The sequence below is a fragment of the Natator depressus genome, chromosome 12, assembly GCF_965152275.1.
Source record: "Natator depressus isolate rNatDep1 chromosome 12, rNatDep2.hap1, whole genome shotgun sequence".
Classification (NCBI taxonomy): Eukaryota; Metazoa; Chordata; order Testudines; family Cheloniidae; genus Natator; species Natator depressus.
Genome location: NC_134245.1, coordinates 33,180,479 through 33,201,714, shown reverse-complemented (window position 1 = coordinate 33,201,714; position 21,236 = coordinate 33,180,479). Strand labels below are relative to the sequence as shown.

General features: G+C 42.2%; 1 protein-coding gene across 3 annotated transcripts in view; it reads right to left on the bottom strand.

Annotated features, from left to right (window-relative positions):
- Window positions 1-21,236, bottom strand: part of CMIP (c-Maf inducing protein) — a 170,500-nt gene that overhangs the window by 27,892 nt on the left and 121,372 nt on the right. For 2 of the 3 annotated variants that reach the window (XM_074968827.1, XM_074968828.1), the window contains exons 4-10: window positions 13,992-14,153; window positions 12,637-12,678; window positions 9,286-9,348; window positions 8,209-8,289; window positions 5,628-5,731; window positions 4,949-5,053; window positions 3,364-3,717 (exon numbers count right to left, since the gene is read on the bottom strand). In XM_074968827.1, coding sequence (XP_074824928.1) covers window positions 3,364-3,717; window positions 4,949-5,053; window positions 5,628-5,731; window positions 8,209-8,289; window positions 9,286-9,348; window positions 12,637-12,678; window positions 13,992-14,153 — 911 coding nt within the window. Of the gene's footprint in view, window positions 1-3,363; window positions 3,718-4,948; window positions 5,054-5,627; window positions 5,732-8,208; window positions 8,290-9,285; window positions 9,349-12,636; window positions 12,679-13,991; window positions 14,154-17,707; window positions 17,917-21,236 lie in introns of those variants that run through there. The other variant, XM_074968829.1, reaches the window with a different exon arrangement.

Below are 21,236 nucleotides of genomic sequence, written 5' to 3'. Positions count from 1 at the left end.
TACAACTTCCTGACTCAAAAAGCGTTGCAGCTAACGGGGTAATTCTATATTAGACCATTTCTTGACAGATAAAGAGAAATTGATCGTAGAAATAGACATTGATAATAGCTTAGGTACAAGTGATCACGACTTGATCACATTTATAATGTGTAAACAGAATAAAGTCCAGACCAGTAATAAATAAATAAATTATATATATTTGGTGCTTTAAAAGGGCCAATTTCACGAAGCTGAAAATAGTTGCGAGCAAGATCAGCCAGGAGGAAGAGTTTAATCAGAAAAATGTAAATGATAATTGTTTAGGAACACTTTGTGGGTTTTTTGGATGTCTAGCAATCGAACAAGGAGGCAGTACTGATTTAAAAAAGAAAAAAAAGACCTTGTTACAGAGGAAATGAAAGCAGCTATAAAAATAAAAAAATGACAGTAAGGAAGAGTTTTTAAAGTATATTTGGAGCAAAAAAAATTCCTAACAATGGTATTGCTCCATTATTAGATGGAAATGGTAGAATTATCAATAATAATGCAGAAAAGGCAGCATTGTTCAATAAATATTTCTGTTCTGTATTTGTGAAAACACAGATGATATAGTCAAGTCATATATGCTAACATTCTTCCCATTCCACTAGCATCTCAGGAGGATGCTAAACAGCAGCTACTAAAGTTAGACATTTTAAAATCATCAGGTACAGATAACTTGCATCGAAGAGGTTTAAATGACCTGGCTGAGGAGCTTGCTGGATCATTACTGTTGAATTTCAATCCAGGAGCTTGCTGGATCATTACTGTTGAACACTGGGAAAGTTCCAGAAGACTGACAGAAAGCTAATATCATACCAATATTTTAAAAGGGTAAACAGGATAACTTGGGTTATTATAGGCCTGTCAATCTGACATTGATCCCAGGGCAAAATAATGGATCAGCTGATATGAGATTAAATCAGCAACAAATTAAAGGATGGTAATATAATGAATGGTTTCAGAGTAGCAGCCGTGTTAGTCTGTATTTGCAAAAGGAAAAGGAGTACTTGTGGCACCTTAGAGACTAACCAATTTATTTGAGCATAAGCTTTCGTGAGCTACAGCATCCGATGAAGTGAAGTGAGCTGTAGCTCACGAAAGCTTATGCTCAAATAAATTGGTTAGTCTCTAAGGTGCCACAAGTACTCCTTTTCTTTTTGCGAATATAATGAATGCCATTTAACATGGGTTTATGAAAAATAAATCATCAGATGAACTCTGGTACTTTTTTTTGAAGAGTTTACAGGTTTGGTTCATAAAGGTAATACTGTTGATGTAATATACTTACACTTGACTCAGTAGCCACAACATTTTGATTAAAAAACTAAAATGATATAAAATTAACATGGCACACACATTAAATGGATTAAAAGATGGCTCACTGATAAGTCCAAAAATGTAATTGTAAATGGGGAATCATCACTGATCGGGTATGTTTCTAGTGGGGCCCCATAGGGATTGGTTATTGGCCCTATGCCATTTAATGGCCTGGAAGAAAACATAAAATCATCACTGATAAAGTCTGCAGATGACATAAAAACTGGGGGATTGGTACATAATGATGAGGACAGGTCACTGATACATAGCGATCTGGATTACTTGGTAAGGTGGGCACAAGAAAACAATATGCCTTTTAATATGGCTAAATGTAAATCTGGGAACTAAGTATGTAGGCCATGCGTACAGGATGGGGGACTCTATCGTGGGAAGCAGTGACTCTGAAAAAGATTTGGGGGTTGTGGTGGATAATCAGCTAAACATGAGCTCCCAGTGCAACACTCTGGCCAAAAGGGCTAATGTGGTCCTTGGATGTATAAACAAGGGAATCTCGAGTAGGAGTAGAGAGGTTATTTTACCTCTGTATTTGGCACTGGTGCAACAGCTGCTGGAACAGTGTCCAATTCTGGTGTCCACAATTCAAGAAGGATGTTGATAAGTTGGAGAGGGGTCAGAAAAGAGTCACAAGAATGATTAAAGGATTAGAAAACATGCCTTACAGTGATAAAGTAAATAGACTGAGCTCCTTTGAGTCTAACAGAGAGAAGGTAATGGGTGACCTGATTATTTTCTATAAGTATCTACGGGGGAACAAATATTTGATAATCGGCTCTTCAACGAAGTGAGAGCTAGACAAATTCAGACTGGAAATAAGGTGCAAATTTTAAACAGTGAAGGTAATTAACCACTGGAATAATTTACCATGGGTCATGGTGAATTCTCTATCACTCCAATTTTAAAATCAAGATTGGATGTTTTTCTAAAGGATCTGCTCTAGGAATTATTTTCAGGAAGTTCGCTGGCTTGTTATACAAGAGGTTTAGGCTAGTGATCACAATGGTCCCTTCTGGCCTTGGAATCCATGAATTACACTGTAACTCAGAAGTAGAATTGAGTGTAAAACCCAGGAATCCTGACATTCAGTCCCTTTGGGTCACACAGCCTCACTGTTTGAATACATGTTCCACTCTAATTTTTTTACTTCTACCATGCATCTCGTGTTATCCCTTGATTTTACTTATTCATCCAGTTAATAATCTAAATTTCCACTCCAAAAAATTAGTGCTGAAAATCCTTTTAGTATCAATCCTCTTGAAAGTATACCTGCTCCAGTGAAACCTATCCAAAAGACTAGCCTGATTAGGCAACTTCATATCTCGGAGACCTTGTCAAAATATCCCCAAGTGTATGGAATTCAATTCTAATTCATCTTTATCACAAGCATTCTGTAATGGTTTCTTGAGCAGTCATTTATTTATCTGGGTTTCATTGTACCATGTGGACTGCCTAATCAACAGAGTAGCCTGTGAGGGAGGGAAGTCTGAACCACCTACAAAACCCAGGCATAACGAGTTGCAAAACGTTAAGGGCTCAATCCTGTGAAGAGCTGAGTTCCTACTGAGGGACACTTGAGCTCACTCAACTCCCACTGAGGCCAATGGGTGCTGTGGTGCTTATCACAAAACAGGGTCTTGGCCTAAAACAGGAGTTTGTCTCTTAAAGCTAGTTCCACCCCCTGGAATCTGTGTTCAATAATCCTGATGTGGTCCAGAGGGGTGAAATGGGAATGTTTTGTGGGTAATAAATGACCAATAGCTGCCAGCAACAATATCCTGTCTCAATGTACAAATAAGCTTTCCATTTTCATCCTCCGAATACTATTTTTAGAATTTATTGGCAGCACCAGATGCCTCTTTCAGGCACTGGACTTCAGTGCTCGCATTAGATTTACAACCCTGTTTTATCTTGCCAGCTGCACACAGATGTTGAAGGAGACAGACCTCTGGGAAAAGCCCCCTAACTGCTAAGACGACAACATACGAAAGGCTGTAAAAAGTCACTCACAGCATTTTGAGTATTTCCACGTAGCAGCCAAGAATCCTGTCTGCCTGGGCACTCAGCTCGATGCTCATGGTGCTACAGGTGGGGCTCACCATCAGGCAGTCAATCAAGTTGGGCTCACTATCGTTGCCGACATTGGCTGTCATCTTCTGGTTAGCTGTGTTGTTACGCTCCACTTCCACGTGGATCTCGTTTGATGTGACAATGACTGATTTGAGGCGAGATTCGCTCAAGGTGGCCTCTTGAGAGACCAGGTCAGGACTCGTGTGGAGAAGCCGGAGGGGTAAGTTAGACTTTCGGTCACATTGCTGCTGGCAGCCGTTGCGAATTTCCTTCAGGCTTGGAGAATTGTCTCGACTGCATTTTAAAGAGAAACTTATAACGTTAGTAGCCAAGCATAACAGGCATAACATGGGGAAGACAGTGTGGCTGAGAAGCCAAGTTCTGTTGCAACTGCCCGCTGTATTTTACCCCAGCCCATTTGATTACGATTCTCCTTTTTATTCGTATTACAAAACTCGATGAAAACTATTGAAGCCCCAGAAGGACCATTCCACAGGCCCTTATACTGTGAGAATTTGTATTTTCCATCAGTCTGACTGCTGTGCCAGCTCAACATAAAGGCACGGGGAATGCTGCACTCTCACCCAAGTTATACGAAGCTGACGTTAAATTCATGCACAAGTGCACAACTAAATATAGTACATGTCCAGACTCTGGCCTGCAGTCCTCTAGTTAGAAAATTTTGCTGGCTACTAGACAGCCAGCACACATGGGGAAAATCAGATAGGCATAAACGAGTAGGAAACAAAAACAGAAAGAGCCCTTGATATTGCCTGAAAAAACGTAAAAGTACGTCAGTAGCCTGACACCAGGCCCATTTTAACATCGATCTTGTGGTAACACTGGAATCTGACCAGTTAAACGTCTCATAACAACAGACTGCGGTTGAAAACCAACCCAGGTACGAAGCTAAATTTACACTACGATTTACATGCGGCCTCCTCTCAGATATCTAAACCTCTTTAGAGATCATTGGTCTCCTGGCTATTAGTATAGCTCACTGTGTGGGGGAAGACATTCACTGTGCATCGGAGTTAAGGAATTTCAACTAGCTCGTCGTTCCAGGTCATGAGCTGTCCCAGTGTCATGAATACACAGCCCCAGACTGGAAGGGGCCTTTGTGCAGATGCCTGGCAAGCCTCTTTACCTTGTGCATCTCTACAGGACCTAGTCACAACTGCAGGCCTTCCCTACAAGGGGATAGACAGAAGGTGCAAAGGAAGATGAGCACTAGAAGGTGTTGAGGCCTGCACACCCCCTTTCTACACTGGGAACTTGTGAGAAACCTCATCTCTGCATTATCTATCTCACAGTGTGTGGATTACATCAAGGGGGCCTAGCCATGGGAATCAAGGGTACTCAGCTCTCACAGGACATGCTCAGTTTCTCACAAGATATTTGGGAACAAATACAACAGGGTAAGGGCTCAACACACCTGATTCCGTTTACACACACACACACACACACCCCCACCCCACCAGTGTTTGTAAATGAGCAGAACATAGTTTGGAAAAGTCAAACTGACCTGTTGATAAATTCCTCATAACAAGAATAAATGGCTGCTAAGCAGACAGCTACAAGATTCGGCAGGACCCTGGGATGGGGGCATTGTCCTGTGGGACCGTGCATGCTGAAAAATAAAAAAGAAACAATGGGGGTGGGAGGAAGTAACCGAAAGGCGACATTACTGTAATGAAGGTGTCTCTAGGTGATAACATTTTTAGGCAAAGAGGGGTCCCAGAACAGGGGACAGAGATTCGGGAAAGTTCAGTGAGATTGATTTAACCCCAGAAATTCCCACTGAATACGACTGCATTGAGAACTGGATCAAGCTGCTCCTGAGTTTATTTACTGTAGCACTGTTGTAGCCCCGTTGAAGAAAAACTACCATGAAGGTTCACAAATAGCTGTACACTAGATAAGAGTTCTCACTTAAGGGCCTGATCCAAAGCCCACTGAAATCAGGAGGAGTCTTCCCATGGACTTCAATTGGCATAGGATCAGGCCCTCAGTGGGAAAATTTGTGCTGATGAACCTCTAGTTTTTCCTGGTGCTTGCTAGCACTGACAGCGTTTCAGCAAATATTGGCCACTCCATGGTTATCCACAAGGAAAATTATACTTTTTCCTGTCTTTCATCTCAGCCACAAAGAGGAATATGTTCACAGGGTTGGAGAATACTCCATAGAATTAACTGTTACTAACCTATGAATGAACTTCTTCACCACCTCCATGCCGGCATTCAGTTCATTCAGAGCCAGAATATACTCCTGAGTAAACAGCCTCAACCGAGGGCACTTCCCAAAATCCTGTCCAAAAAGGAGACACTCAGTGAAGCCGCTGAAACATGCCTGCAATGTATGTTAAAACTGTGTGTTTTCAACAGAGATCAGCCCAGGGACATTTGAATTCATTTCATCACTATGCTGACATCGTCAAGAGAACGGCAGATACCACTGTTCATTGACCGTACATACAGATAAATAATAAAAATGATGCCATATTTTCAAATTCTGTCACCCAAGATACACCTTTGAAATATGTGTGTACACGCAGAAGATGACCTTCCATGTAAAAATGTAATACTTATACATGAGTTCCAATTTGCACATGCACGGCCGTCTTTTTGCACACTCAAGTGCAATTTTTTCGAGCCACAGTATATCTTTTCGGAAGACAACCAGTCTCGAGATAAATACTGAGTGCTGGAGAATGTCCTAGGTGAATTGTTCCAGTGGTTAATTACTCCATTTGCAATAGTTGAGCATGCAAATAGTCAGTTGAGCGTGTAAATGTCAGGACTTTTCAAGCAAATAATCACATTCAGTCTTAAAAATTCGAGCCCTCTGTTTTATAAGCTGGTCCAAAGGGGAAAGCGTTGAAAGGTATGGTCTGATGCAATTTGGAGTGGGAAAGTGTGCTCAAAGACAGATGCTGATTTGGAAACCTTTGCAAACCACCCCCAGCTTCACCGTGTATCACAGTATGTCTGGAATTCCATTCTCTGGCTCCAGTCACATTAGTAAAAACACAACAGCTCATCTCCCAGTGATGGCACCACAACCCTTTGATAAAATTAGTTGTCTTATGTACATAAAATGTAAATTATGCAACGTACTCTCTAGCATTGCTATAAACCCACCAAAACCAGAGCGCTCAACTAGGAGCTATTCACAGATTTCTCTGTTCAATACGTTAGGCCAGCTTAATGGATTCGTTTAGCCTAATGTCCACGTTAACTGGGGAAAAAAAGCAAAGCAAACCCAAAACTGCTTACATGCAAACATAGTCTGATCTAGCAAAGAGCTGAGCGTCTCCTGGAAGTCAATCGGTGTTGAAGTTGCCCAGCACTCAATATATAACAGGATTGGGCCCACTGCCTTGCAATCACAGGCAGACACAAAATGCTGCGGCCAACACCACAACCAGCAGCTCTTTTATAGTTCTTTTCACCCATAGATTTCAAAATGCTTTACAAAAGAAGAGGAGTATCATTTTACAGGGGGAAACTGAGGCACAGATCTTGAAGCAACTTGTCAAAGACCACAGAGCACATTAACGGCAAAGCCAGTAATAGAGTCTAGGTTTCCTGACTCCCCGACCAGTATTCACCGGATTTCTAAGTGGCTTGCTAATGCCATGAAATTAACACTGGGCTCTTTGCTTCTCTTCCCCAAGACAACGTTTTTATATACACACATACGCAGTCTAAAGAGACTCGTCAGAGTATAATTCCCCAGAGAGCAGTAAAGTGCCCAAATCCACTCCCATTAATATTTAACACTGTAAATTTCTTCAATTACACACAGTGGTAAAAAGGCATGTTGAGTTCCAATCTGCAAATGCTAAGTATGGTAAATAGGAGCAATTCTCTTAAGCTAACCAAATACAAGCAGCGCACTGTGCATGTAGATTTTATTTGAGACCCCACAAGAGCACTGGATTTTATTTATTTATTTTTGGTGGTGGTGGTAGTAGTATTTTTAATGGTCTGGAATCCAAGAACAACATGTACAGAATATTTTATTGACGGTTACGGCATATTCAAAAATGACATGTCTGGAGAGAGCGGGCGCAGGACCAAGAATACAGCCTTTTGGCCCTGTCGGGTTTGTTAGTTAGTTCTGAAAACTCTAGGAGTTAAAGAAGTTGTATAAATAGGAAAGATGAAATGTTTACTTGGGATGTATGTTGTGACCCAGAAAGGCTGTGGATGTAATTATAACAATGAAAACAAACCCTTTGTGCAGTTATAAAAGCATGAAACCCATTCCAGGGATCATAGCAAACTGCAGCTTTGTGCAATAAAATCTGCTTATGCAAAGTAGAAACTGTACTAGCAGCGCTCGTACCCTTCAAAGAGCTCATAAAAGCACTTGTTCTGGAACAAGACAGGCAGTCCTCAGTGTTGCTGGGAGGTGATAACCAGCTACTGGGCTCCATCCGAGATGGCTGCACTTCCTGGTATTAACTGACATGCCTCGTAATAATTACATACAAATAAAAATGAGAGGTCAACATTTTCAGGCTTGGGGGTAGGATTTTCAAAAGCACCTAAGTGAGTTTAGTGTCTATCTAGCTTAGATGCTCTTGAAAATCTCAGTCTGAGTGCCCAAAGTAAGCACCTCAGATGTATTGCATGGCTACACAAGGGTACACACATATAGTGACCAGGCATCATGGTGATGGGCGCATTATAGACAAGAAATATAGCCGGTTCATATGTAAGGGGTCACAGTGGACTGCTCTCCTAACCAACCAAATACATACATACATCGACATTTACCATGTTGTGTTTGAGGATTCTCTGTACCACTGGTGTGAACACTTCTATGACAACCATGGACCGAGGGCGTTCTCTGCAGTGCTGCAATGAGAAACCATAAATACATATGGAGCTTGGAGGAGCCCTAGCCTTTACCAAATCACTGTATAAAACCTGAAACTACAACATTCATCAATAATATATTTAGGTCTGTTCTACACTACAGACCTATACTGGTATATTGTAACTATGTTGCTCAGGGGTGTTCAAAAACCACACACCCCGAGCAATATGGTTATACCGACCTAACCCCCACCATGTAGACAGCACTACGTTGACAGGAGAACTTCTCCCACGGACATACCTATCGCCTCTCGGGGAGGTGGATTAATTAAGTTAACAGGAGAGCTGTCGCCCGTCAGTTTACACCATCTTCATTAAAGCACTACTGCAAAATAATGCAGCATTTTAAGTGTAGACTTGCCCTTAGTCACCAGGAGCCAATTTGGGATTTTAGATGCACATGTCCTTGAGGGCAGGCACTGGCCCTACAGGTGGTTAATAACAATGTGTGAATGACTTTGATAAGTTTCTGAATCTGCCAATCTGACAGTCTTTCCTTACAAGTGAATTATCCGGTAATCAAGGGGACCTGATGGAAAGCATATATCCAACTGTCAGCAATTAGACTTTAAATTGAAATATCAATCAGTTTAGAGAGGAAAATTAAAATTATAGCAGCTTTTTCAAATTCAAAGACCTTGGGATCTCAAGTCCAGAATCCTAGTAACACACACACAACCTTTCAGGAAGAGGACAGTGTAGTGTATGCCCCACATTATGATCCATCAGAACGCACTGGTTCCAGTGGCACTTACGGTAGCAATGGGACATACGAGACATCGCTGTGTGTCAGAGTTTGAGGATTATATTCCTGACATGTAATACTATTTTACAGTCTGGCCCATTAAGACCAGGGATCTTGCTGGCCATCAACCAAACATAGAAACCAACTGGGGGATCAGTTCAAGAGGTTAAGAAAAACAAACAAACAAAAAAAATCAATGAGGCTTCAGACAATGAATCTGTTCTTAGTACCTTGCAGAAGAATTCACAGAGGTCAGGCGGAGGGTGATTGTTTTCCAGCAAAGGTGCAATTGCCTTGAAAATAAAAAGTTAGCATACTTCAATTTGACTTCATCACACAGGCCAGCCCAAATAAAAGAATGTGAGTGAGTATATTTTAAAATTCTTTAAAACAGAGACCTGGATAAGAAGGTGACTGTAAATTTAGTCTAATGCAGTGCTGTTGTAGCAACATTGGTCCCAGGATATTAGAGAGAGACAAGGTGGGTGAGGTCATACCTTTTACAATAAAACACAACATGGTAAGTATCGACATTATAGATAGCATTACAATAAAAGATACTACCTTTTCCACCTTGTCTCTAAGTTTAATTGGACCCTCTCAGGATTAAGTTACATATTTAGGATTTTAGGGGGTTTTGTTCTGTTTTCTGGAACAAAATCTACCACCAGTAGAAATGTGGTTTGTTTTTTCCCCAAGTGTTAATAAGGAAACTAGGGTTTGTTTTATTTTTAAATTATGGGCCTAAATTCATCCTTGTTATAAGCCCATTGGGCAAATTTTGCTTTCAGTTACGCCAGTGTAAATTCAAAAGCAACACCACTGAAGACAATAGGTTACTCCAGATTTTACACCAGTGTGAATGAGAGCAGAATTGGACTCACTGATTTCAGAGGTATTACATTAGGGATGAATCTGACCCATGATTACAGTGGCAGTGCCACTTTATTTAAAGGGTTCTAAAATATACTTAAACACACACACGTTATGTCTTTCACGTTATAATGAGCTCATGCTCGGACGTTACCACCCAGTACAAAACAGGCCCCGCTTGCGGGGAATGACTGATTTCCTTTCATTTTACCAAGATCACCACAATGACACTACTGTTTTTGTGGAACTATACTCTATAAAAAACATGAGTCTAACTTTCCAAAAGTTCAGGTCAGCCTTTCTTTCTCCATCACTAAGCAACTTGATGTGGTTATGTACTGTAAATATATTACAAGTCATACCTGCTACTGTGAGTGTAATGAAATTATGTTGCTGCTGTCTCCTTTGTAAATTAGAAAGCAGTACTAGAACAATGCATTCTCTGTACATGATGATGCCTTCAGGCTTTTTCAATCTTGGGATAAGGGATTCCCAGTACCAGTTTAAAAAGTAAAACTCTTCAACAGAGCAGCTAGGGCATTTGTGTATTAAACTTCTGAATGACAGGCATTCTACCTGGATGGCATTTGGGGGTTTTGCTAATGCAGCCTGTTTGGTTTTCTTTTTTTTTTTTAATCTTCCCACAGGAGATCATTTCAAATTAGCCCATCAAAATCACCATGAATCACAACACCCACTCAGCCATAGGAGAAGATTAACATGAACTTCTGGAATGAAAACCAAGCACATCTGCAAAGAGCTGCCTAGATTTTACATAACAGTGGAGCAGCTAAAGCTGGCTATTGTGCAATTCCCCTCCCTACAGCTGTTTATTTCTTCACTGGTCATGGTCCTATAGCAATATATTCTTACTACAGTACTATAAAGATGGTGCACTCTTGCTGTAATATTCAGCTGGACTATAATATCCTTGCTACATATTCAACAGTTAACTACATTAAGGACTCTACCTGAATTTATCTTTATAATAATTTGCTATAGCATCCATCCTCCTCCATCCCTCTGATAAATTGTATTGCAAAATCACGGTGAGGGTTTTATGCCTGCCTGTTGACAGAGAGGTTATCAGATCATAGCAGTTGAAGATGGAATTGCTGTTTGGTGGCTTGCATCAAATAAGCTTTGTCATCTCAGTCCAGACCCTAGTGTACAAATGTCCACTTCACAGAGCGACAACCAGAATCGGCAGTCTCAGAGAGGCTGAGATCTGACTGGGCCATGGAGATTCTCCAGTCAGTGATCTCTCTGGAACAGGGACAGTGTGGGGGAAGCCTGCATTCCTCTGCTCAACCTATGCCTGTCCTGTGGATAAAGAGAGAGCTTTGCTCTGCAGGGCTGCCCATCTGTTACCTTTCACCAGAACTAAATTCACATACATTCCACACAGACCCCCACTCCACCCCAAAAGAGATGGAACTAAACCAGGCAAAGAAATGGTTTGTTACTCTCCGGCAATTTGGAATGAGAATCAAATCTAGGGCAAGGCACATGGCTTTATCTATACAGGTAAATCACTGAGGCCACAAATATTTACAACAACAACAAACTACTACTACTAAGCAAATAAATAACAAGAATAATGCAAGGCTGCTGCTATATTTGCAAGGGGCTTTAAAAACCCAGAAACTGTATTTCTGTTACTAACTGAGGCACAATCTTCAGAATTGGATAAAAGCCAGAATAGTTGGGGTTTTTTATTTATTTTTTTTAAACACAAAGTTTTTTTTCCCCTCCCCCAAATAACAATCATCATCACTGACTGGCAACAGGAAGTCTGAATTAACCTTAGCACTGAAGTAAAATGAAATCCATAGTGGACTTCAGAGCAAAGAGACTGCCACTTTAGAAACTTATCATAATGACTGATACCAGCTAAAGTGGAGTCCTGAGCAGGAGATGAGCGCGAGTCACACCTAGTGGCGGCTACATTTTATGTCATGTCGTTTTGCAGAAAGATTCATGGATGGACATAATATGATCAGGTGGTGGTGAAGTACTAGATTAGATTACTAAGAAAATCTAGAAATCGCCAGCAACTGAAATTAAATTACAATGAATGGGAAGCACTTTTTACCTCTGATAAATTGTTAACATTTTATATTTGGTTGCATGGGGAGGAAGGCTACCTTTTGCTTCACTTATTTATATATCCATATAAATGCACTGTAGGTAATCAGAGAAAACTGAAGAAAGCATTTTCAGATCCACTTGTGTACATGGGTAAAAGCATACACACACATTCCCACATTTGCAAGGGCAAACACATGATCACACACCTTCCACAGTCTAGCCCGAGTGTGCACAAAAGTACAACAGCATACTTGCCCCTGAGAAAACCATGGCACCCACAGGTCGCGAGGGGCCAAATTTGGCAGGTGCAGATGTTAACATTTGCACTGTGCAACCATGCAGTGAGACAATTCATTCTAAAAATTTCTACAGAGTTTTATACACATTAATCAGGGATCTTTTATTGTTATTTATACCAAACAGGAAAAGGGGGACAATAGAATTATGAAAAAGTGAATGGGTTAAATGGGTGTGACCCTGCACCCATTGAAGTCAATGGTAAAGCTGCCACTCATGTCAATGGGGCAGGAGCAAGCACTATAGAAGCCAAAACCAGGGCGAAATGAAACTATCAGAAACACAGAGTGACCCCCAAAACTTGACATAAGGATACTCACCACAATAATGCTCTCATGGTCTTGAGTGGTTAAGTTGGTGTTCTGAAAAGGTTAAACAGAAGAAATCAATGAGCTAACCTTATTTTGAAACTGACACGGTCAATGCACACACCTCAGCCAATGCAAATGAACAAGGACCAGGGTCCAATTCTGCAATCACTGACGAACAGGAATAAAACCAGGCTCTATTAAAACCATTCCTTTAGTGATATCATCTATGCTAAAACTATTCCTTTAATGTTAATACATCATCTACTATCAGGGACCATGCTCCCTTCCATTTCTCAAAAAGGGGTGCTCAGCACCTACAGGATCATGACCCCTGGATTTATAGCCAGGAAGTTTCTGCTAAATGTTGGTGCTCCCTGAGATACCAATTAATGGGAAGACTGAACTAATGGGAGGTATTTCTTAAAAAATGCTTTCTAAATTTCATGCTTTCAATTCCACAGACTGAGTTAATAAAAGGTTTTCCTTGCTGCTCTCTGCCATGGCTGGAGGACTAACTGTAGCAGTTTGCCTGTAATTCCTGCCTACTAACATGGAGCCAAATATACCCCCAGCATATACCATGTAGCAGCTCTTAAGTCAACTGAGCTGCATCAATTTACTCCAACACACTATTTCCCTATGTTCTCCGTGTTCCACAAGGCGCTATGAGGTTACAATAGCGCTGCAATCTTAGTGCACCAAAGGAAAAACAGCTCTTTTTCTCCTCATCACAGATAAACACAAAAATGCAGCCTGCCCTTCATACCCTTTACCCAACAGATACAAAATTTTGATATGCATCACATTTCATTTTTGTAGTGGAACTGAAACAACCAGAGAACAGGTGCTAAGAGTAAGAAGAAAACCCATTTCAAAGTGAGCAACAGATTAAATACAGCACCAAATGCTAGCAAATAAAAATGGGGACAAATGATATCAAACCTGCTCAGAAGTGGACCATCTATTTGACACAGATACGGGGGAGGCTAAAACCTCTGATATCTCCATTTGAAATTGCAATAAGAAAAGAGCTGCTTATTAGACGTATCAGTGTTCACATCCCACTGATCCATTGTGAGAATGATATAGTCTATTACATACATATAGAGCCCAGCTATGAACCCAATGAAGTCAATGGAAGTTTTGCCATTAACTTCAATGGGCTATGGATCAGACCCATAATGAATGAGTTATCAACTATGAACACCTAGGTAGTGGGCCACTGAAATCAAAAGGAATTACAGCGCATATTCAAGGGCAGACTTCTGAACCCAAGTTACAAGTCTGGGATGGGGACAGGTTGTTAAATGTTTGGTTTCTTCCAAAGAGAAAGCAACAAGATGGGAACATCCTCATGATCTTACCTCCGAGAGCAGCTTTGAGACAATCTCCAGTGGTGCTTGATGGATGGAATCATCCTGTAGTGGAGAGTTTAGCGCCATGTCCACCAGTGTCCTAATCTCCTTCAAAACAACCTCCCAACGGCTTGGGTTACTAAGCACTTTCTTGTACTTGTAAATCTTTTTCTGCAAGAAAATATAAACAACCATATAGATACCATTGTGAGACTGTCATGATAAGGAAAGTGCAAAAAAAAAGAGAGGCTTCCCTAAATCTTTATTTTAAAACTTCTTCACTTTTTCATCTTTTTCTTTGATGTGGGTTTTTCTTTTTTTGTTGTTGTTTTTGTTTTTTAAAGAAAAATGCAGTGCTCAAGCTCTTTCAAGGGGGAAAAACAACCTCCATGTGTATAAATTTGTGGGTTCATAATTCCATGGAAGAAATGGGTTATGGCAGCCACATTTTTGCTTTGGTTTCAGATAGGGTTGCCAATTTTCTAATCACATAAAACCAAACACCCCTGCTCCACCCCTTCTCCAAGGCCCAGCGCCCGCTTGCTCCATCCCCGCTCCCTCTGTTGCTTGCTCTTGACCACCCTCACTCACTTTCATTAGGCTGGGGCAGGGGATTGAGGTACAGGGGGGAGATATGGGCTCTGGGCTGGGGGGTGCGGGCTCTAGGCTGGGACCTGGGATGAGGGGTTTGGGGTGCAGGAGAGGGCTCTGGGTTGGGGCTGTGGAGGGCGGCTCCGGCTGGGGGCTCTGGGGTGGGGTCTGGGGTCCTGGAGGTGCTTACCACGGCTCCCACGAGGCGACTGCCATGTCCCTGCAGCCCCTAGGTGTATGGGTGGCCAGGGAGGCTCTGCGTGCTGCCCTCACACCTTCAGGTGCCGCCCCTGCAGCTCCCAGCCAATGGGAGCTGTGGAGCTGGCACTCGGGGCGGAAGCAGTGCACAGAGCCCCCCTGGCTGCCCATGCGCCTGAGGGCCGCAAGGACCTGGTGGCCACTTCTGGGAGCTGTACAGAGCTAGGGCAGGCAGGAAGCCTGTCTTAGCCCCGGGTCCCCACTGCGCCGCCAACTAGACTTCTAATGGCCTGGTCAGCGTTGCCAACCAGAGCCGCCAGGGTCCCCTTCCAACCGGGCATTCTTGTTGAAAACCAGATGCCTGGCAACCCTCGTTTCAGAAGATGAACTATCTCTCACTGAAGTATGCCTCAAATCGTCCATATCTTGCGAATGCCCCACTCCTTGAAGCCCAGTGGAAGATAACAGCAATTGTACCCTTTTCAGAGCCAAACGTCCTTTTGAATAAAATGTAAATAATTGCATTTAATTGCTAGGAATAGTAAAAAAAAAAAAAAAAAACAACAAAACCCTGCTATTGCTCTACATATGATTTTTTTTCCTCCACAGTCAAATGATGAATTATGATTCTAGAAAAATCTCAGCATTCTTCACTCAGAACTAGAGTTGGTGAGAAAAACTTTGCCGGAACCATTTTCCATTGGAGACTATACTCCAGTTGAAGTCTAAACACTTTGCAAAAACATGTGAATTTCTTTTTGGAGGGGGAAAAAAAAAAGGGAGAAAAAGTTCCAGCAATGTCTAAACATCCCGTTTCAGTATTTTTAGAACAAACAGAATCATTTTTTCCTTTTGAAATGACTTTCCATTTTAAATATTTTTATGACAGAATATAAAAAGTAAAAATTGAAAGAAAGCATTTCAATATTGTCAAAATGAACCTTTTCCATCAACCCAAATCGAGAATTTTTCTGAAACTTTCTTTTGCAGAGAATTTCAAAATTTTGGAGGTTTCATTCCTGATGAAAACAAAATTTCATCAATCTTGGAATCCTTCATAACATGGCATTTCCATTCTCTGGCCCGGTCTAGTTAATACCTTAATCAATGGATTGTCCCTGTGGACTTTTATATTGTTCCTGGTAATCTCCACACACTTCCAAATCTACTAGTTTTACACACACACACCCCAGCTAGATCAGCAGAGGATCAACTCTTGCCTTCTGAATAGCTATGCTCCCATGAATGATTATAGCATAGACTGTGTTGTGTTCATATATGGTATTCTTTGGGGAAAACCCCACCCCCCAAAATCCCAAGAGTAACTTGATAAAATTCTAAAAGCCTAACGAAATGATGAGGAGAGTAAAAATATCACCCCATGTCATCATGATGGATACCTCAGAAACCAATACCGATTAGCCCAGACAGACAATCCTCCATCTCCATTCCAATTCACAGGCCCAGAAAGAACACAGCCTGAGCTGACAACTGGAACCTAACTGCCACCCCCAGGAGTTTTTGCTATAAATCATTTTCCTTTTTCACTTATGTCTGTTTACAAATCTGATCCTGTGACTGATGTGTTCAATGAAGTCCAGATACATTTTCCCTCTGGTTGGAGTAAACCACATGGACAGACAGTTCCTCAGTTTGTACACAAAGCATAGAGTTATGCACACACACACTCTCACAAATGGACACGTACATTGAGCAGGTGCAATAGAGACCCTTTGAAAAATCACTCCCTTAATGCAGACTATGAATTTAACTCTGGTATGTAGCCTAGATATCAGCAACATAAATGTGATATCTAGACAACTCTCCAGCATTCTCGTTCAGAACTGCTTTGCTATGTGTTAATCAGCATTTCGCCCATTCACTAATACAGTGCAGTCCTTCCAGAATCATCTGTAGCTATTTCCTTATTAATCACTTCTTTCCCGCTGTGACATCAGCTTTCATGTTCAATACAAGAGCGCAATCTACCCCAATTGTAGCAGAACGCAAGGGGGGAAACAATAAAGAAGGGATAATACATCTCACATACCACGTTTTGGCTCTTCACAATGATGAGTCATGGCATTAGTGCTCTATACACAGGCTGATGAAGTATTCCAATGAAGTGAGCTGTAGCTCACGAAAGCTTATGCTCAAATAAATTTGTTAGTCTCCAAGGTGCCACAAGTACTCCTGTTCTTATTCCGAATCAGTGATTTAAATGCACTTTTCATTTTAATTAAATTTATACAAATGAACAAGCACAACAGCAGCCACTCTGGCTTGCAAAGCATTTTGAAGATATTGGAAAGTAAAAGAAACAGGAGAAAAAACCCCACCCTGGATACTAAACGTATTTCAGATTTTAGAGCGGAGTAAATACCTTTAGGTTTGAAAGCTCTTTGGAGCAGCCCTTTAGGGCTTCTAAATTACAGAGCATATTGTCATCATTTAATTATTATCATTACAGTCTTTTTTAGGAAACATAACGTGATGCTCCCATAGAGATTTTAATTTCACTTATTTATTTAATGGTTCTCTATAGTTTCTTTTTTGTTAGACTGGCTACAGCAGTGAATAAAATCTAATCTTTCTAGGCTGATCAATCAGCCTGATAACCCTAAACTACTAATTTCTGGCTAATTATGCATAGTGAGCAAAGCATCCTAAACAAAGCAAGCTTAGCAAAGAGTTTTCAACACTGACATTTTACACTTCTGTCCTAGGAAATAAGCAAATTAAATTCAAAGCAGAAACCAGAGGATGACAGAACAACAGAAAGCAACCAGCTGGGCCATCCCAGGCACCCACTCCTCCCCCAGCATTCGGCTCTTCTTCCCTTCATCACCCCCACTCAGACTGCTTATAGCAACGTGGCTTCAAAGACGGGTGTTGCAGTCTGAAGGGGAGCGTACTGTTCGGCAGGATGACCTTACCATGCAAACCCTTCTGCAGCCGTCAAATTCTCCCATGCAGATAGAAATAAATCAGAAATGGTTTCCATTCAGATGTGAAGCCGTATATAGGAGAAGAAAGAGGGAAATGAACATCCTGCCATGCAAGAGAGACCTACAACAATTGCTGCTGATGCCAGCCAGACAGTGATCAAAAGGAAGCTTCGAGGTTAGGCTACCTTTGCACACACGCCGTGGCAGCTGCAAGCAAAGAATCCAAAAGGGCTCTGTATCAGCTCCAGCTTTCCAGGACAAAGGGGTTTAAATGTGCTCACATGACGCACTGCTGTCTTTAAACCATGTTAAAGGACTTCTGAATGATGGTGGGAAATAAAAAAAAACACAGCATCCATGAGAGGCTTGAACTCTGCTACCCTGAACCTTTGTCCATGGTTACCCGGCTGCTTTTGTCAACATAATGCTATTTACTGTGGAGCAGCTCACTGAAAGCTTCAATTAAAGTCTGAAACCCATCAGCTGGTTACCAGAGCAATTTGGTTTGCATCAGCGAGCACTCGGCCAAAGCTAAGCCATCTGTCCTCTTACCTGCACCCAACTGGTGAGCAAGCGATAACTAACACTTGGGGGTGGGGGTGGGGAGGGGGAGGCTGTGGCCAAGGACCAAGAGTAGAGACAGGTCCATTTAAGGATGCAAAATGTGCATGTGTTTGGATGCAAAATGTGCCTCAAGTTAACAATCCCCCCTTGCAATTCAGATAATGTTAGTGTCACATATAGGTAGTTTGTCCTCCCCGCCACGTGGCACGCCCCTTTAAGAGTTTGGGGGTGCCCTGACACACAAAGCCTCAGGAGATATGGGGGGAGAAGAAAGGGGATCCCAAGAAGAAATAGCACTTAGAAGGAATCCTGTTACTGTGTCTTTAAGAGCCTGGAACCTCACAGAGAGGGCAGGGCAAGGCTGCCCCTTCCCCCAGACAGAAAGGAATGAGCTGGGAGAAGGGGCCAGCGTCAATGCTGTCCCCTCCCTCATAGCAGGGCAGATGCCTGCCGACACCCTGGGGAGCAAGAAGGCCGCTGCAGGGTCCTGAGACTGCAGGAAGCAGACATCAGCAGAAGACTGCCATACCCACTAAGTCTGGGAATTAAGTAGTGCCAGCTGGGGGAGATACAGTGCCACCCAGCTCTAGGAGGAGAGCTGGTGCTCCTGACATAAGGAGAAGACAGAGACGGAGATGTACATTGCTACCCTGAACCAGGAGAACTGGGAACAACCTAGATGACAGGCTTCAGAGAAACCCTGGGAGCCAGAAGCACCTTTTGTTTACTTGGGACTTTTTGTTATGGCCCTTTTTGGTAAGAGGCTTTGTAATAAACAAGCCCTATGAAGGGTATTATTGAATCACATGTCAAAAGAGCCTGAAATGGAGTTAAGGAGTACTTGTGGCACCTTAGAGATTAACAAATAAATTTGTTAGTCTCTAAGGTGCCACAAGTACTCCTTTTCTTTTGGCGGATACAGACTGCTACTCTGAAACCTAAAATGGAGTTATTGACTTCCTGAGAAGGGAAACTGAGGGAGGGAGTACATGCAGCTCCATAGTAACTCAGCAGAGGGTACTACAGGGCAGGCACGCCCTACGACCGCCCAGTCCCGCAAAGCTTCATTGGCATGAGCAACTCTTCAAAGATAATGCAGCTGTTCGTGTCAGTGAGGCTTTGCCGAGCGGGCCTGAGCTTTGCAGAACGTTTATGGATCCTCATCCTGAGCAAGGACCAATCCCCAGGTAGGCCATAGCAGATGCCTTGTGGAAATAGCTGCACTGTGTTGCCAGTCATGCAGGCAGATTCAGGTCTACTCTGTCTAGGCTTTTCTACTGACCTTGTCACCATAGGATTTAGGCATAAAAAAAGAAAAATACATTCAGTAGAGATGTCCTCAAAAGAGATCACATCTCAGACGACGACACACACAAACACGCCACAGCAGACTGCCCTGTGACCTTGCTGGCTGTCACCCAACCAGAACCACAAAGCTTTCTAATGCTATTCCAGAATTTTTCTGCAATGACTTTTTTTAAAAAAGCTGTTACACTTAAAGTGGAAGTGGAGGGAAGCACAAGGAAGAAATAATGCTTTGCATTTATAGGGCACCTTTCTTCCAAGGATCTCAAATAAGTTCCATTAATGAAGCCTCGTAGCCTCCCTCCCCTCCAAGAGCCCAGTAAACTTTTTTCCCATTTTACTGTCGGAGAAACTGATCCTCTCATAGGTTGTGTGACACACAGTGAATCTGTGGAAGAAGACACAGGACTAGAACCCGTGACTTCTGATTCACACTCTTCTTCTACCACCAGTAGAGCACACTTCCTCATACACAGAGAGCTGGGGACAAAAGGTTCAGAATGGGAGAACGCAGGACAGAGAAGATTTAAAAAAAAATCCTATACATAATGAAGTTACATGCCCTGAGAGCCTAATCCTGCAGCCCTTGCTCACTGGAATACTCCCAGCCTCTGGTTGACAATAATGGGACCATTCACGTAAGTAAGCGCTGTAAGATCCGACTCTAAATGCACATAAATGAAAGGAATAATCTCTTCCTGGGGTTCTGATGTCACTACATCCCCCAAGGAGGCATTACCCTTGATATGATGATTATGAGAAGATGTTGGTCTCCACTGTGCCCAAAATCCCATTCTGCTTGCTCACTGCTGTCGCAGTCCAGCAAACATTCTCAGTTCTGGACAGCCAATTTCCCTCAGGGACCTGAGGCATTTTTGTTGTCTTAATAAAGAATTTAAAAACAAAACAAACAAAAAAACCCAACCCAACCCACAACCTGGAGTGTCCTGTTAAATTCTAGCACTCTGACTCCAGCCATTACAGGATTTCAGCTGGGATCATCTTTCCCCTCTCTCTCTGCTCGACTGCAGATGAGCTAATTGCTCATTTCTGCAGATGCACTAACAGTACAGCATGGCTTCCCCAAGGCTGCGTGCGCCAGAAATTAGTGATTTATTGCTCAGCTGAGAAAGGCAGTTCCAGCAAAATGGGAAAATGGCAAGCTCCTTCCCAGCTCACTGCAGGCCAGCGCTAAGCCAGGCAACGTTTACAGCTCTATTCTGACAGCAAGATGGAACAGTTATAAACTGAGGCTGCGTTTCCAAGGTGCAAATGACTCAGGTTTGTGGAATGCACAACACAGAAACTGTCACACTGAATTAACCAATGGACCAACTTCTTAACAACTCCGTGTAAAGTGCTACACAGATAAGTCATTTTATTTGTTTTACTAAACCCAAGAATGTACTCTTGAATGCCATCTATTGGCCCTTAATCTATTAACTAAATATATAAGCGTGTGTTTGTGTGTGTACACACACACACACGTACGTAAGTACATGTACAGGCATAAAGCATCTAGTCCAGTATCCTGTCTCTGACAGTGGGTGACACCAGCTGCTTCAAAGGAAAGTGCAAGAAATTCTGTCATACATAGTTAAGGCATAACCCGACCCTACGGAGAGTTTCTTCCTGATCTCCAAGAGTT